At 39.8% G+C, this 17,117-nt stretch overlaps 1 protein-coding gene across 10 annotated transcripts in view; it reads left to right on the top strand.

Moving 5' to 3' along the window:
* ST7 (suppression of tumorigenicity 7) overlaps window positions 1-17,117 on the top strand; it is a 288,195-nt gene that overhangs the window by 223,749 nt on the left and 47,329 nt on the right. For all 10 annotated transcript variants that reach the window (XR_003679746.2, XM_028489838.2, XM_028489837.2 and 7 more), the window contains one exon: window positions 7,967-8,081. Coding sequence is in view for 9 of the 10 variants with exons in the window: in XM_028489838.2 (XP_028345639.1) it covers window positions 7,967-8,081 (115 nt within the window). In the remaining variant the exon portion in view is untranslated. The remainder of the gene's footprint in view (window positions 1-7,966; window positions 8,082-17,117) is intronic.

Here is a 17,117-nt window from a genome sequence, read left to right as displayed (position 1 = left end):
CGGAGCCTGTGCCCCGCAACGGGAGAGGCCACAACAGAGGGAGGCCCGCATACCACAAAAAAAAAAAAAAAAAAAAAAAAATTTAATTAAATGTTATATTCTCCAGTCTGTTTCTCTAGAGTATTTCTAGAGAACTCAAAACTGCTTGATGTTTGTCTGCATTAAGATATATTAAGCTTAACTCATTCCTTTTGCCTGCTGAATAGCATTTTGTCATGAGTAAACCTCATGTGATCTATCCATTCTACTGTTTATGACAGCACTCCTCATCCTGTGTGAATATCCCAGTATGCGAATCCTCAGAAATATGTATGAACGGGCTCTAGGAAACAGAGCTGGAAGAGGAAGTATTGGGTTGTAGAGTAGGCCTTTTTCCATTTTACTACAGTCTGCTGAACCAGCTGTGTGTGAGAGATGCTATGTTTTTCAAATGTAATGTCACTATAAAACTCATTTTATGAAGACCTTTTGTTTTTTGAAACTTATTCCAGTTAACCAGGGATTGGCAATTTAAGGCCTGCAGCCGAATCTGGTCTCCTGCCTGTTTTTATAAGTTAAGTTTTGTTGGAATCTAGCCTCACTCATTCATTTATGTACTGTCCATGGCCACTTTCATGCTGTAATGTCAAAATGGAGTAGTCACAACAGAGACCATATGGCTCGCAAAGCCCAAAGTATTTGCTCTCTGGCTCTATACAGAAAAAATTTGCTGACCTGTGAAATTATAGTATTACCTACTGTCACTCTGTTTACTGTTTTGCTTTTTAAATTATCTAATATTCAGCTACATAAGTAAATAAATAAGACGATTTCAGAATGTGATAGAAACAATGGAAAATGGTGATGTGAGTGCAGTGATGACATCAGATAGGTGGTAGAGAGAGTCTGGGAAGATGCCATATGGGCTGAGACCCAGGAGATACGAAAACCAAGGCTCAGAGAGGTTATGTAATGTGTACAAAGTCACACAGGTAGAAAGTGGTAGAAGTGAGATTTAAACTCATGAATAACTCCAAATATAGAGGGCCCTTTCCTCTGTAATATAGCTGTCTTCATATATTCATGCAAACACAATACCAAGCAGATAGGTAAGTGTTACAGCAGAAAAGCATAAGCAAAATGGTTTAGTTCTCCTAGACTTGGCAGGCCAGAGACAGTGTTCTGATGTGTTGAAATTTGGAATCAGTACTGATTTGAATCATAGTCCTGGCACTAACTTGGCTGAATGACTTAAATTTGCAGCCTTCATTGTTGTTTGGTGGGGCGGGGGTGGGAGGGAGCTGTCTGTAAACTGAGGAGGTGTTTGGATGATCTCCACGAGCTCTTCTGGCTCTCACTTTCCATGATGCTGTGACTTTAGGAGGTGGCATTTGATCTGGGCTTTGGAGGGTGGGGTGATTTTGACAGGCTGCCTTGTAAATGAAGCGAAAAGGTATTCCAGGTGGTAAGAACAGTTTGAGCAAAAACATAGTGTCTAGGAACTGTAGAAAGAATTCCGGGGATGGTGTATAATAATCTTATCCGACTAGGCTAGAGTTTAATCTGTAGAAGACGGGGGGAGGCAAGAGGCATCTGGCACTGAGCTGAGGGAGGGCCTGAAAGTTATGCTTAGGAGCTGGGATGCTTTTCCTTGGAATTAGAGGATTTAAAATGTCCTCTGTCTTTTCTTGAGCGTCCCTGTCCAGTGACCGTCCTCTCTCTCTATGAAGTTCCATTGATGGAGACTTTGTAGAGCATCTATTCATTTTCAGACAGCTCTGAGTATAAGAAAATTCTTCCTTACATTGAGTCAAAGCTTATGGGTTCTAGCTATACCTTTTCTAAGGTGCAGATACTGAAAGTCATTGGAAGATTTTAAATGGTAGAGGAACATGTTGAGGGATCTGTGACCCCAGGGCCTGAAGCAGGCCTGTGGCAGCACACATATGACATGTACCCCAAAGGAAGAGTACTGTTAAAAGCCTTTAAAAAGCCTTCCATTCATCAAATATGTGTTGAGCACCTACGATGGGTCAGTCAGTGACCAAGAACCTAGTGATGAGAAAGAGTTCCTGCTCTCACATTCTTCCCAGGCTCATGGGGAAGATGGACCAGCAGACCATTGTGACAAGGACTCTGGGAGTTTGGGGCAGGAGTACCTAACCTGGCAGATGGAGGATAAGAGGTCAGGAGTCAGGGGTGGGCAGGTAAGGGTTCCTGGAAGTTGAGGACCTGGCCAGATTGACCCAGGAGGCTGAAGGAAGAGCACCCAGGGAGAGGGAGCACACAGGTAGAAATATGAGTGAATGTGGCTTGTTTAAAGAACTGAAAGCCATTCTATGGCGAGATGTGGTGTGTGTCTAGTAAATGGCTAGAAGTGAGGCTGGCCGGTAGACAGGGACTGGTCACGAGGGGCTGTGTTTGCCATGCTAAGGACTTTATATCCTAAATTTGATGAGAAGTCAATATTCTTTTTTGTTCTTTTTTCTCCTTTTTTATTGAAGTATAGTTGATTTATAATATTGTGTTAGTTTCAGGTGTACAGTAAAGTGATTTAGTTAATACAGATACATACATATATATGTATATATATATATATATATATACATATATATGCTCTTTTTCAGATTCTTTTCCATTATAGGTTATTACAAGATATTGAATATAGTACACTGTGCTATACAGTAGGTCCTTGTTGTTTATCTGTTTCATATATAGTAGTGTGTATTTGTTAGTCCCAAACTCCTAATTTATCCCTACTCCCCCTTTCCCCCTTTGGTAACCAGAAGTTTGTTTTCTATGAGTCTGTTTTGTAAATAAGTTCATTTCTATCATTTTTTTAGGTTCCACATATAAGTGATATCATGTGATATTTGTCTTTCTCTGTTTGATTTACTTCACTTAGTATGATAATCTCTAGGTCTGTCCATGTTGCTGCAAATGATATTATTTCATTCTTTTTTATGGCTGAGTCATATTCCATTACATATATACCACATCTTCTTTATCCACTCATTTGCCAATGGACACTTAAGTTGCTTGCATGTCTTGGCCATGGTAAATAGTGCTGCTGTGAACATTGGGGTGCATGTATTTTTTTGAATTCGAGTTTTCATCTTTTCCAGATATATGCCCAGGAGTGGGATTGCTGGATCATATCAGTAACCCTATTTTTAATTTTCGAAGGAACCTCCATACTGTTCTCCATAGTGGCTGCACCAATTTACATTCTCACCAACAGTGTAGGAGGGTTCCCTTTTCTCCACACCCTCTCCAGCATTTATTATTTGTAGACTTTTTGATGATGGCCATTCTGAGTGGTGTGAGGTGATACCTTATTGTAGTTTTGATTTGCATTTCTCTCATAATTAGCAGTGTTGACCATTTTTTCATGTGCCTGTTGGCCATCTGTATGTCTTCTTTGGAGAAATGTCTGTTTAGGTCTTTGGCCCATTTTTTAATTGGGTTGTTTGGGTTTTTTTGATATTGAGCTGTATGAGCTGTTTGTATATTTTGGAAATTAAGCCCTTGTCAGTTGCACCATTTGCAAATATTTTCTCCCATTCCATAGGGTTGTCTTTTTGTTTTCTTGATGGTTTCCTTTGCTGTGCAAAAGCTTTTAAGTTTAATTAGGTCCATTTTTTAAATTTTTGCTTTTATTTCTATTCCCTTGGGAGACTGACCTAGGAAAACATTACTACAATTTATGTCAGAGAAGGTTTTGCCTATGTTTTCTTTGAGGAGTTTTATGGTATCATGTCTTATATTCAAGTCTTTAAGCCATTTTGAGTTCATTTTTGTATATGGTGTGAGGGTGTGTTCTAACTTCATTGATTTACATGTGGCTGTCCAGCTTTCCCAACACCACTTGCTGAAGAGACTGTCTTTTCCCCATTGTATATTCTTGCCTCCTTTGTCAAAGATTAATTGATCGTAGGTGTGTGGGTTTATTTCTGGGCTCTCTGTTCTGTTGCATTGATCAATATGTCTGTTTTTGTGCCAGTACCATGCTATTTTGATTACTGTAGCTTTGTAGTATTGTCTGAAGTCTGGGAGGGTTATGCCTCCAGCTTTGTTCTTTTTCCTCAGGATTGCTTTGGCAATTCCAGGTCTTTTGTGGTTCCATTTAAATTTTAGGATTATTTGTTCTAGTTCTGTGAAGAATGTCATGGATAATTTCATAAGGATCACATTAAAACTGTAGATTGCTTTGGGTAGTATGCCAATTTTAACAGTATGAATTCTTTCAACCCAAGAGCATGGGACAGCTTTCCATTTCTTTGAATCATCTTCAATTTCCTTTATCAATGTTTCATAGTTCTCAGAGAAGTCAAAATTCTCAAAAACAGTTTTTCCACCCCCATTTATAGAATGTACACATACTCCTTTTAAAAATATTACAACCTATGGTAAAGATGAAGGAAGAAATAAAAATCACCTTTAATCTCACTAACCAGAAATAACTACTAGTAAACATTTTGGTATGTTTCTAACCAAGTATGTTTCTATGCATAGATACAAAAGAAAAGCTTGATCTTATTGTGTTATTTGGTTTGTATCTTACTTTTTCTAATGTAATGTCATGTGTCTGCATTTCCAAGGCCATGCCATTAATAATTATTTGAGAATTTAGCTACTAATGACGGTATATCATAGCCCAATAGATGACTATATCTTATTTTACATAAATGCCTCATAATAGATAAAGTTTTAAGTTGCTTGCATTTTTCACTACTCTAAATGATGTCGTGAAAGACAATCTTGTTTGTAAATTTATATTCACATCTGCCTGTTTCCTTAGGATACGTCTAGCCACGTCAGTGGTTGACTTTTAAGCAGGCTTGAGATGGACTCAAGTGTGTTTATTTGAAAAGCCATTATGACAGTAATGTGAAGGGTGGGTTGGAAAAAGGTGATCTAGAAGCAAGCAGAGGAAAGATGCTATTTGAGCAATTTAGGCCAAGTGTAAGGGCATAAACTAAGTTATTGGCAGCAAGGTCAGAGAAAAGAGGAAATGATAATGATTCTTAAAGTGGTTGCTTGTTTTATGTTTATGTATTTGTTTGCATGACAGAGCTTTCTTTGAACCTGATGAAAACTACCAGCATTTTTTACATATGAATTCAGGGGTTTAGGGACCTCTAAGGTGGCTATTGTGGGTAGGGCAAAGAGGTTAGTGGGGCTTAATGGTTCTTTTCCGAAATAGGAAGTACTACGGGGAAAAACAGGTTTGAAAGGTTGGCGTGGGGAGGAGAAATTTATGAGCCCAGTATTAGATGGATCGGGTAAAACTGTCAGGGAGATAGTTTATAGATTGATGTAATGGCTTAGGAGAGAGGTCAGAGCAGGATGTGAGGATGTGGGAGCCATCCCCACAAAGGTGGTGGTATTGAGACCCTGGACACGAAAGTACCCTAGAGATGAGGGTGTTTATGTGAAGGGCACTTGGGGCATAACCAGGGAGACAACCTTCTCCTAAGTAGCAGACAAGGGGGAAACTAGAGAAGGAGCTAGAAGATAAGTACGAAGAAAACCAGAAGATAATGGTGTTGAGGAAGCCAAGAGACACAAGAGTTTCAAGGAAAAAGTCATCAAACTGTCAAATGTTGCAGAGGTCAAGCAAGAAAAGGACTGGAGGGCATCCACAGGAGCAATTTAAGTCACCTGGAAATGTGGAATGAACAGATTCAGAGGAATTGTGGGGCTGGAAGCCAGATTGTAGCTTGCAGTGAGGACTGAAGGGAGCTGCAGGAGTAGAACATTCATGGCTTTTTTTCTAAGAGAGCTTGTTGTGAAGGGCTGGAGAGGGCCAGGTGAGAGCTGGAGTGAGATGGGGCAGCAGAAGGTTCACTTTTTCTTCTTGTTTATGTTCAAGAAGCAAAGCTGGGTTTCCAAATTTTCATATGACTTCGATGACCTCTCCAACATTTGCTATTTGCCATGTTTAAAATCCTTTTATTGGTGATTATTTTTTTGGACATGGTATACTCTGTCCAAGCTTCCAGCGAAAGCATTGCTGCCCAAACTCCTAGCATCTTACTTCAAGTTCTGTTTAAACAAGCCAAGACCTCCATGTTTGCTCATAGTCTCATTGGATTTTAATTAGACTCCCCTCTCAGGTTTTAAGCTTCAGCATGCTAATATTTGGAGTTGCAGTTTTTAAATTACAGAATATGACTCGTGTCCTTGAAGTTTGACCTTTACCTGAAGAATTGGTTGAAAATGGAAAATGTTTAAATGTTGCAGGTTAGAGAATGTCTTTATTGTGTTGCCAAATGCTGAATGACAGAGAGATTTAATTCTAACAAGCACGAATTATAAAGGGAAAAAAAATCAAAAGGTGATGTCAGCCAGAATCAAAGTGAACCAGAACAAGAAATACTTTTATTGGTTACAGAACATCAACGATGTGTGATACAGCCTTATTCACTTACTTTACTAGCAATGAAAATAACTGTAGGCTGTCTCTAGGGGGTTCAGACAGGCTTATTGAAGACACAATCATTTTGATAGGTGTTATTCGTTGGTAATGTGATGCTTTGGAGCTGCAGAAAATTACTTATTTTTAGAGATATGCTAAATGTTCTTGGCTTTAAAAAAACAAAACAATATGGCAAAGATTTTATAACTTGGAAGAAGTGGATAGTCAATGCAATGTATCCACTGGTTTCTTGCTTAACAGTAAATTAGCCTATTTTTGAGTGTTATTTCTCTCAGCACAATTGCTTTAAATATTTTGACATCAAAAAAAGAGGTACCACTTTTTTAGAGGTCATTGTGTTATAATAGAAAACAGTTATCCATTTAGGAGATTAAATAGAGGATATATATGTATACATCAATACATACATACACACACACATATATATATAAATAGGCGTGTGTGTGTGTGTGTGTGTGTGTGTGTGTGTGTGTGTGTGTCTTTGCTTTATAAAGAACCTGGTTATCTTTTTCTTAAGGTGAGATTTATTTTTCTTGAAGATAAGATTTTACTCTGAAATTCTTGGTCCTGTCTTCTTTCTCTTTGTTTTCCAGTGAAATTCATTATTATATCTTTTAACACTCTTTGGAACTCTCTTCCTCCCCATGCTGTCCAGAACCTGAGGCCATTCCTTTAATCATTCTTTCACCATTCTAGCCAGTTCTCTTCTTGACTTCTCATTGAATCTAATTCAGTCTTCCCAGGCTCAACCTCATCATTTGACATCTTTGCCACTGTACCTGGGCTGCTGAGCACTGTTAGCTGAAACTTGACAACAGTGCCAATTATAGCCTCTGTAAATTCATGGTCTCCAGTCTGTTAGGGCCCCAAGACGGCCTCTGCAATCCTTGATTGTTCTACACTTTCACCGCTGTCTTCCTATTTCCTCCCTGCCACCTGTTCCCTCAGTCTCAGAAAATAATCTTGACTTCTGTTTTATTGAGACCACCGGCAGGAACTCCTGATCATCCTCTGCTTTTACTAACATTCCCTGTCACTACCTACAAATTTTCTCAACACATATCACCTTCTAGTTACTTTCCTACGTTTTCTCCTTAACTTGGTCACCACGCTGCTCAAAAGAGTAGTGCCTTTTGTTTCTCCTTCTGCCCTCTGGCTTCCATCCAAATCTGCTAACTGTTAACACCTATGAGATAGTTTTCAACCTTCACTTTATTTGACCTTTAAGGCATTTTAACATTATTCAGTACTACCTCTAAGCATGTTCCTCAGTGTTCATAAAAACTCCTCACTTTGGGAATTTCTCCCACCTTACTTTCTCCCAAATTCAAAGTTGCCATTTTTCCAAAATAGCAGGAAAAAATTTAAGCATTTAATGCTTTACAACATAATAATTGATATGAATGCTTATCATTCAGTATTAATTATACTTCTAAAAATTACATTATACTTTTATATATAGTGTATAAATATAACTCAGTATTAGTTATACTTTTAAAAGATAAGAAACATATATTAATTATTCCTCGGTTTCTTCTTTCCTAGTTAATGAAGGAGTTCCCTCTCCTGAGCATGTTCAACATCCATGAAAACCTTTTAGAAGCCCTTCTGGAACTACAAGCATATGCTGATGTTCAGGCAGTCTTAGCAAAGTATGATGGTAAGTCCTTGGGTACTTTTATCTACTTGAGTATTCCTCTCTTCTTGATGTATTTCAATGATTAGATCAGAAGGATCATTTTTATAGCACAGCGCTTTGATAACTATCCTCTTAGAGAATTTCCACCTGATTTCCATGGTCAGGAATCACTCAGAACCTCTGCAGGTAGCATGTACCTTGTTGGAACAGCACTGACTGTTTGAGCTCCTGCTGTGACCCCCTCATCAGCCGACTGTGACCACTACCTGTTGGTTATGTTGATCCTTCAAAGCAATAGAACAGCTGGTAGCTCTTGCTACAAACCTTGTAACAGTTCAGTAATATTTGAAGATAAGATCATGGCCCTTTCATCCCAGGTCTTCTCCTCATTAGCAGAATAACCCCCATTTCTTCCTATGAGAGGCTTTGCGGTCCCTTTGCCATTCTGGTTACTCACCCATGAGCACAGAATAACATTTTTCCTCTTCTTAATAAACCAGGAAAATAAGTGGACATCTCCTAGATATTTGAAAATTCTTCTGCTCATAAGGCCATTGTCTGTGAATTTACTATTTGATTAATTTTACAAAAATTCTCTACATAATTACCTGCCATGACTTAGCTTCTGGAATCTCTGCAGAATTTCATACTATTCTGCCATATTTCATTAACTCTCTCCCGAAAATAAATATATTTGCTTATAAAATGAATATTAGGGAGTGATTACTTATGATCATTGTTTACTTTATAAAATATTCTTTCTTAAGTAAGCATCTTTAGTGCATTTAAAGAATTATTCAGGGGGACTTCCCTGGTGGTGCAGTGGTTAAGAATCCACCTGCCAATGCAGGGCACACGGGTTTGAGCCCCGGTCCGGGAAGATCCCACATGCCGCGGAGTCACTAAGCCCGTGCGCCACAACTACTGAGCCTGTGCTCTAGAGACCGTGAGCCACAACTACTGAGCCCACATGCCACAAATACTGAAGCCCGTGTGCCTAGAGCCCATGCTCCGCAACAAGAGAAGCCACCGCAATGAGAAGCCCGCGCACCGCAACGAAGAGTAGCCCCTGCTCGCCTCAACTAGAGAAAGCACACGCGCAGCAACGAAAACCCAACACAGCCAAAAATAATAAATAAATAAAATTAATTTATAAAAATAAAAAAATAATTATTCAGGTCAAAATATTCATCAAACATATAGGGCAAACTATACTATTTGAGTCTTATTTTTGACATACAGTCCTTCATAAGGAATCTCTGAAATAGGTCAGAGTTGTTACCCCCTGCAGTTGGAGGAACTGAGGCATCACGAGACTGTTTTTGTTTTGTTTTATTGTTAATTCTTGCTCAAACTGATGGAAACTAACAACCGTCAGCCAGTGATGGCATCACTTGGCCTGTGCAAACATGAGCACCCTGTGTAACAAGATATATGCTACCTAGTATGGAACTGATTTTAGAAAGAGAGAAAAGTATTTGTGGCGCACTTTATAGTAAACAAAATAAAGACTGTTTGGCCTTCATGTCAGCTCACTTTTGTTCTCTGTTTATATGTGGAATCTCTGTTGGGATAACCTTGGGAGTCTAAGCCAGGAAACTACCTTAGAGGCAAAATGCTCATACATTACAGGCCTTTTAGTACCAGCAGAACCCAGCACATGGGTTCAAGTGGCCATGCACTTTTCCACATGCCACCCCGTAGCCATCAGTGTCATAGCAAGGTTCCAGTGTTCTCATCCCCAGCGCCGACCTGCCCTCAGCCTGATACATAAAGGCTTAAGAAAAGATTTAACCAATAGAGCCTTTGGGATCTCAAATCTCCTAAGGCTCCTTTCATGAAGATTTTGGCTCATTACAGAAATCATCAGCTTTGTGTTACGAGACTGAGTGTAAAATAAAGAAATGAACTCATTTGGAGCTTTCTGTTGTCTCTCTCCATCCCATTGCACAGCCTCTGTTCCACAACAACCAAAAGCTGATTTATTAGATTCTGATAACATATGTTCACATTATTCGTTACAAGAGCTTGTCCCACCCTCCACTAAAACTTGGCTCTCACTTTGCAAAATTCCTTTGTTGCAAATGGACAGACTCACCATACCAAGGCCTTTGTGTTGAGCTTTGTTTATGTTTGTACCTGGCAACAGAGATGATGTTCTTATTCATTATTCATGGAAAAAGAGCCTCATTAGTGGCAGGACACATACTGCTGCTGAGATGCCTTGTTAGGGGTTTTAAGTTCAGCAGTTGTCAATAGACTGCAGATGACCTAACCCCAGCTGAATTCTGGAGGGTGTTTTGGTACAGACTTGGCTTAGGCCAGTGTCATTTACAGTAGACATATAATGAAGTGGCTGCTGAAGTTACTGTTGCTTGAGGAGTGAGCTGCAACCACACAAGACTATTAAAAACATGCCTCTTCTTCCTCACCCCATACCATAAAATGGGCTCTTTCAAGTTCATCCCTGCTGCTTTTTCTGGAGACCCAAGGGACCTTGACCCAGTTCTTGTCCCATTTTCTGCCCCTGTGTTAGAAAGTGGGTGCTTCAGAGGGCTTGGAGTACAGACAGCAATGGGGGTGCCCTGTTCTTTACCCTGGTTCAGATGGCATCATCCTAATCAATGAGATGCTGGAGACAGCACTTTGAAACCCAGTCTCACCATCCCTCGCCATCGAGCCACACCCAAAGCAGCGGGATTATACGTTATCTTTGCAAATTGGAATGCTCTGGTTTGGTAGCTGTTACTTGGGTGTTTTATGGGTACAGCAATCCTTCTTTATTACATTTGCTAGGTAGCTGAATTTTTTTAAGTAGTATGTTGGGAAGTGACACAATGGGATTAGTGCTGATTTTCTGACCTTTGCCAAAAGGATTTAGAAATATGGTAAAGCATGGGGGAAAAAAACACAGCATGTTCTGAGGAAAGGAGGAAGGCCACCTGTATTCCCTTTGCCTCATTCTTATTCTTCTCCACTTTTTTATTTGCTTTGACTTTTAAAAGTGACATTTACAAAGTCCTTTTACAGTGAAGCCCTTTGGCAACCCTGGATTCTTGGTAGGATTACCAGTTAACTGATCACACCTCCTTGTAAACTGCAGTCTAATTTTGATTTTTTCCCTTAAGATAACTTCTGATCTTATATTATTCTAGCCATTAGTCTGAAATGCTGTCTTGCCAGCCTCAGGAGTTTTCACGCTCTTCTTCAATTTGTTAACCAACATTATGGGTGGGCAGTTTTTATCCAGGTGGTTGGTGTTGGTTTTGGAGTGTCCTTCACACAATAACTAAAAAAACAGCAGCAGCAACAGCTAGCATTGAGTTCTTATAATGTGTCAGGGTCAGACGTGGTTCTAAGCTCTATGTGGATGGACTCATTTATTCTCACCACAAGCATATGAGGTAGGTACTATTATTAGCCCCATTTTACAGCTGTGGTAACTGGTACAGAGGAGAGTTAAGTAATTTGCTGAAGTGAAGAGCCTAAGATGTCAAGTAAAGCCATGGAGATGTTATGTTATGAGAGCAGAGATAAACTGAGAACAGTCTTTGTTCAATAAGATGTGAATTCTACGAGGAAAGGAAAGCCAGGATAAAAGCTGAGGTGGTCTGACCCCTGGCCCGTGCTCTTAACCATCATCATACTTCCACTGGTCTCTGCTGTTGGCAGTATTTTTAATTGTTTTTATTAACACTGTTCTTGTTGTTATTATCAGCTACAGTTTGTTGGGAACCTACCATGTGCCAAGCACATTGCACACATTACCTATAACCCTTACAGTGTCTTTGCAAGGGGGTAGTTATTCCATTTTAGCAGATGCAGAAACTGAGGCTTGTGAATTTAAGTAACTTTCAAGACCACATTCCTTGAAAACTGTAGAACTGAGATGCAAATTCAGGTTTAGCTGGCTTTAAAAGCCCATGTGTTTTTCATAAACGTAAGCCTTGCTGAAGTGACTTTCTCTCTCTCACTCCTCTTACAAAGGCATGAATTAGGCGGGCTGGAGCCGTGGTGCAGAATTTCAGTAATGCCAAATTGTCTTTTAAGATTCTTTTAAAATTATTCCTTAAGAACTGGGCATATCTATATTTGCTTATCTTTCTGAAACCATCTTCAAAATACGGCTTTCCATCTTCAACATGTACCTGATTTCTTTAGTCACAAAGGGGATTTGATGTATGGTGTTCATTTAATTTGAGATTTATCTTTTTTTTTTTTCAGTCATACATTAGCTGTAAAGACAGAAATGTTTTTTAAGATCATTAAGTCATCAGAACCTTCTTTTCAAAGCCATTGAGAAAGTTGTTACAAGCTTTGGATTGCCTTTCAAAGAAGTTTATAGGCCACCTAGGTTGAAAGCTTAAGTCTCAAAGATTAGGGTGGGAATGAAGAAAAGAATTCATGCGTTTCTTATTCATTATCATTTGCCCATTTCAATTTTAGAAGAATCTCACAGAGCAAGTGAATAGGAATGTGAGTACTAATTTTGTGAGCATTTCCTTTGGGAGTGTCTAGTTCGGTCTCTAGTTAGTGATCCCTGAGGATGCCAAAGGCAGTCCTGTTGGTGGGGAAGAGGACTAGCCCTGGTGCCAGCCTGCTGAGATCAAGTCCTAGCTCTGCCTTCCACTGGCTGAGGGAACTTCAGCAAATCACTTAACCTTCTAAGCTTCCATTTCTTTCTCTGGAAAGGGAATCGAGGCTTAGAAAGCCTAAGTAACTTGCCCAGGATCACACAGCTGGGAATTTGTTGTGAGGATTAAAGCGGTTAATCCATGGTAAATGTTTAGAACAGTGTGGGCCACACAGTAAGAATTCAGTAACTATTAACCATTATAAAGAGCTAAGGTGACCACTCCTGAACTTCACCTCTGTTCTCAATCCATTTTGTTCAAATGGAAAACCAAACATAAAATGTCAGTTAAAATGAGAGCATAAAAGCCCAGTCTTTTGCCCCCCCCAAAAGTGTTATGGCCTGTTATTAAAATTAATTTTAGATCTCATAGGACATATGTGTAGATATTTGATAAGAATGGAAATGCTTAGTTTTATCTGTAAACAACTCTACATTTGGAAAGCTGAAAAATAAAAAATGCTCAACATTTTCACTCCTGATCAAAAGACAAATTGTTTCAGCCTTGGGCAATTTGTACCAATAGAAATACAAATCCTAGCTCTTTTCGATATTTACTCCATTAGGTCATTTAGTGATTGCTGTAAATTTGGGGGCAGGAACTTCCCTGTGAGGGACAGCTGGTCTTTTTTATAGTCACGAATACTATATAAATGCAACAACTATATCAAGACCATTTTTACTGGTGCCATCAAGCCCATCCTAAATTAGCATTATTATCTACCATCTGGCAATGTGCAAGGGGTATACTTTCAAGAACAAGACATGTTTGTAACATTGGGGGAAATGCTTTCATCTCAGTAGATTGAAAACAGAAATTCTAAAGAAAGCATGAGGGAATCACTCTATGTTGAGACTTCAGAGAATAAGCTTTTTGCTAATCATTGGTTTGCGGAGTCAGCACGTAGTTATAAGTAAAAATTTTGTACACTTTGTTCATTGCCTAGGGCCTTATAACTAGTACAAGTTACTCAACTATCATCTCCATTCCTCTGAAATGGTCACTGGATACCCTGTCTTTTGGTTAGGCTGTTTTCCATTTATGTTTGTGGAATAAGAGGGATTTGAGATGCCAGAAAGACCAGTGAATAAAATCTCTATTGACGGGACTTCCCTGGTGGTGCAGTGGTTAAGACTCCACTCTCCCAGTGCAGGGGGCCCGGGTTCGATCCCTGGTTATGGAACTAGATCCCACATGCATGCCACAACTAAGCATTCACATGCCACAACTAAGGGGCCCTCGAGCCGCAACTAAGACCTGGCACAACCAAATAAAATAAATAAATATTTAAAAAAAAATCTGTATTGAAGCAGTCAGCGTCAGGCTGTCCAGACCTCCAAAATGGTGCTTTTCGGTCAAGTGTATGTATAGATGTGGGTTCTGATGCCATAGGCACAGGCAGCTTCGGAGACGTATCCACTACAAAAGGAGGCTGCATTCAAGAAAGAGGGTTTGAAGTGCCATCAGTCCCTAGTGACAGACTCGAAGCCTAGTCCAGCTCCCTTCCCTGGCCTGGCTCTTATGGAAAAGATCAAGGATACCTGGCAAATGCTGAAGAGAATCCTTGTGTAAAAGATAGGCAGATAATCCCATTGCTGCTTCAAAGAAGAAAATAATTATCAGCACTGACACCACGGGCTATGGCTTCAGGCTGGTAAGCATGAGTGACTGAGAAGTGATGGCCCTGTATAGCTTTGCAGTGGGTGCCCTGCTGACTTGGAAACTAAGAGGTAGATCTGTCAAGAGGACTAGGCCTTTGAGGTTACAAAGGACTAGGCCTTTGAGGTTACAAAGTGCATGTATATACAATACATGCAATGAGCGGGAGTTCTGATAACAGATGCTATTTCAGTGAAGACTGTATGCGTGAAAAACTTCTACAGTCTCTGATGATGGAAGATATTTTATGAATGCATACATCTATAATTCACAGAGTTGGCACATGAACAAACCCTCTAAATTTATGCTGGCTTTAGTCATCCTTACTGCCCAGTTATAATTTACCAAGGTAACATCCCTCCTTAGCTGGCCATCACCATCACAGAAACTGCCATATTTGGTTCCAGGGCACCAGCCACAGAAGGGCCTCCTGACACAGACCTTTGGGGGTAATCCAATTCAAAAGTTGCAAATAAGATCTGTTGTTTGGCTTTGTAGCATGATAGTTGAATCCGTGTTGCCTGCCTCTCCCCCTGCTCCAGATGACCAAGATCATGTAGTATTTCCCCATTCCAGGTGGCACATCATTTTGAGGTTCTAGTATATCAGTCCTTTTTATTTCTTCAGTGAAGTTTTCACCTTTGGTTGAAAGGAGACCTTAGATTGACTTTTTGAAGTTGGGACAAAAAGACTTCATACTGTCTGGAACCAAAAAAAAAAAAAAAAAATCTAAGGACAGAATTTTACATACCTATTGTTTTCATTGCATCATATCACGAACGGGAGTAAACTGAGAAATTTTATTGAAGACAGTCACATGGAGGACAGCATCACATAATGGTACGGTAATAAGACACTACAGTCCACAAACAGGAAGGAGAAGTGGGCTGCATTTTCATTAGTTTGTTCTTCAATTTTGTTTGTTTGGTTAGTCAGTTCGTGGCTCCAAAAGTGTCTGTCAGGGCTACACAAACTTCAAGTATATCGATTTGCTGGGCAACCAAGAAAAGTGATGCTTGATACTATGTAATCTTAAATGGTTATAAGAGTAATTAGGTTAATTTTTTCAAATTAATTCAGCAAGGATCTGTCAAACCTTTATGTTGAAGATACTAACTTTTAGGTGCTTCCACATTCAGAGATGAATGTGATTTACTCTGTGTCGCCAAGAAGCTTTCAGTCTATTGAAGAAAGATGTTAAAAACAAAAAACAACCCATGGTGAGTCGAGGTGGGGTGAATCCGTGCTCAGTGAATCGGTTTGAAACATGCTGTGGGAAGTACAGAGAAAGAAACTCTTTGAGAGCAAGCCCTGTGTCCTCTTCTTCTTGGACACTTACGTACTACAGTAGGTGTTCAGAGCATCTATGGTGAACGAACAACTTGTTAGATGGAGATGCACTATGGCATAGTGTCCTTACTTGTGAGGTGCTTTGGGACTTACTTATCTGCTGGTTGCTACCCTTGCAAAACATTCTTTTAGCAGTATAGATGTAAAATTGACCCTCAATTGACTAATCTCATGCACAGGGAAAGTAATGATCCTTTTAAAATTACATCTTGATTGTTATTATTGTTGCAGATGAACAAAAGGAAATTAGGCGAAAAGATTATCACTGGAAAAATACTGTCCTATCCAAAGTTTTGCCCCATGGGTTTTCTGAGACACATCAAATTGACAGTTTTACTCATAATTACCTAAATTTGTCCTAAGATTATTTCGTTGAATTTCAGATTTGATCTTATGAGCCATTTATGACTTTTGAAAACTTAAGAGTCATCCTCCCTGAGATGACTTTTTTTTTTTTTCCAGCAGCATCATTCTCGTAAAGGGTCCTTGGGAGCCAGAAGATGTGTGGTTTGCCTTCCTTGTTTCTGGACAATAATTCTACTTTTCTTCAACCTTGTTTCAGCTTTTACTCTTGCTTCCTTCCTGCCCCACTTTTTCATTCCACTGCTTTTTCAAATAGACATCTAGATTTAGAGCACAGTCCAATGTCATGCCTTCTGCCGGAATGCTGTAAGCAAAGATAAAGGGAGTATACATGTTGAGAAATAACAAGTTTATGACTCCCTCTTAAAGCACCCATCAACACTGATCCCTTTTGGCTCCCAGAGGCTAAATTAGAAGTAAATGTTTGCATGTTGAAGGAAGGTAATATCAAGTGATTTGATATGTTAGTACATTAACTTAGGATTTTATTCAGCAAACACTGACCACCAACTATGTTTCAAACATTGCTTTGTGTTGTGGGTACAAAGTGATGAAGAAACACAGCTTTTACCCCTAAAGCACACCACGTAAGTAGGAGAGGGAAATAAGAGAATGGACAATGGCTGTAAAGTGTAAAGACTGATAGAGCTTAACCCAAGATGGAAGGGACACCTCATCCAGGGTAATAGGGAAGCCACCCCAGTAGAGGTGGGATCTGTGCTCAGCCAGACAACGCAGGTGCTGGAGGCAAAGAGAATATGTCCAGAGGTTCGGGGCAGGATTGACACAGCTTGTGAGGAGAACTCTGTTTCCCACAGAGCAGAGGGAAGACAGAGGCCGTAGCAAAGGGCTGAACTTGCGCTGGGTGAGTTAAGCAGGGGCCAGGCCTCAAAGAGCTTTGGGTCTAGTTTGGATTTTGTTCTGGAGACCATGGAGAGACTTGGAGGCAATGTCAGCAGAGGAGGGGCTTCAGCCTGCCCCCAGAGTGAAGGGAGTGGCACGGTGGATTCACACTCTGCCCCCCCCCCCTTTTTTTTTTTTGCGGTACGCG

This window comes from Physeter macrocephalus, chromosome 5 (genome assembly GCF_002837175.3).
Source record: "Physeter macrocephalus isolate SW-GA chromosome 5, ASM283717v5, whole genome shotgun sequence".
NCBI lineage: Eukaryota > Metazoa > Chordata > Mammalia > Artiodactyla > Physeteridae > Physeter > Physeter macrocephalus.
Note: the sequence above shows the minus strand (reverse complement) of the source record. Positions and strands in the feature narration are given on the sequence as shown.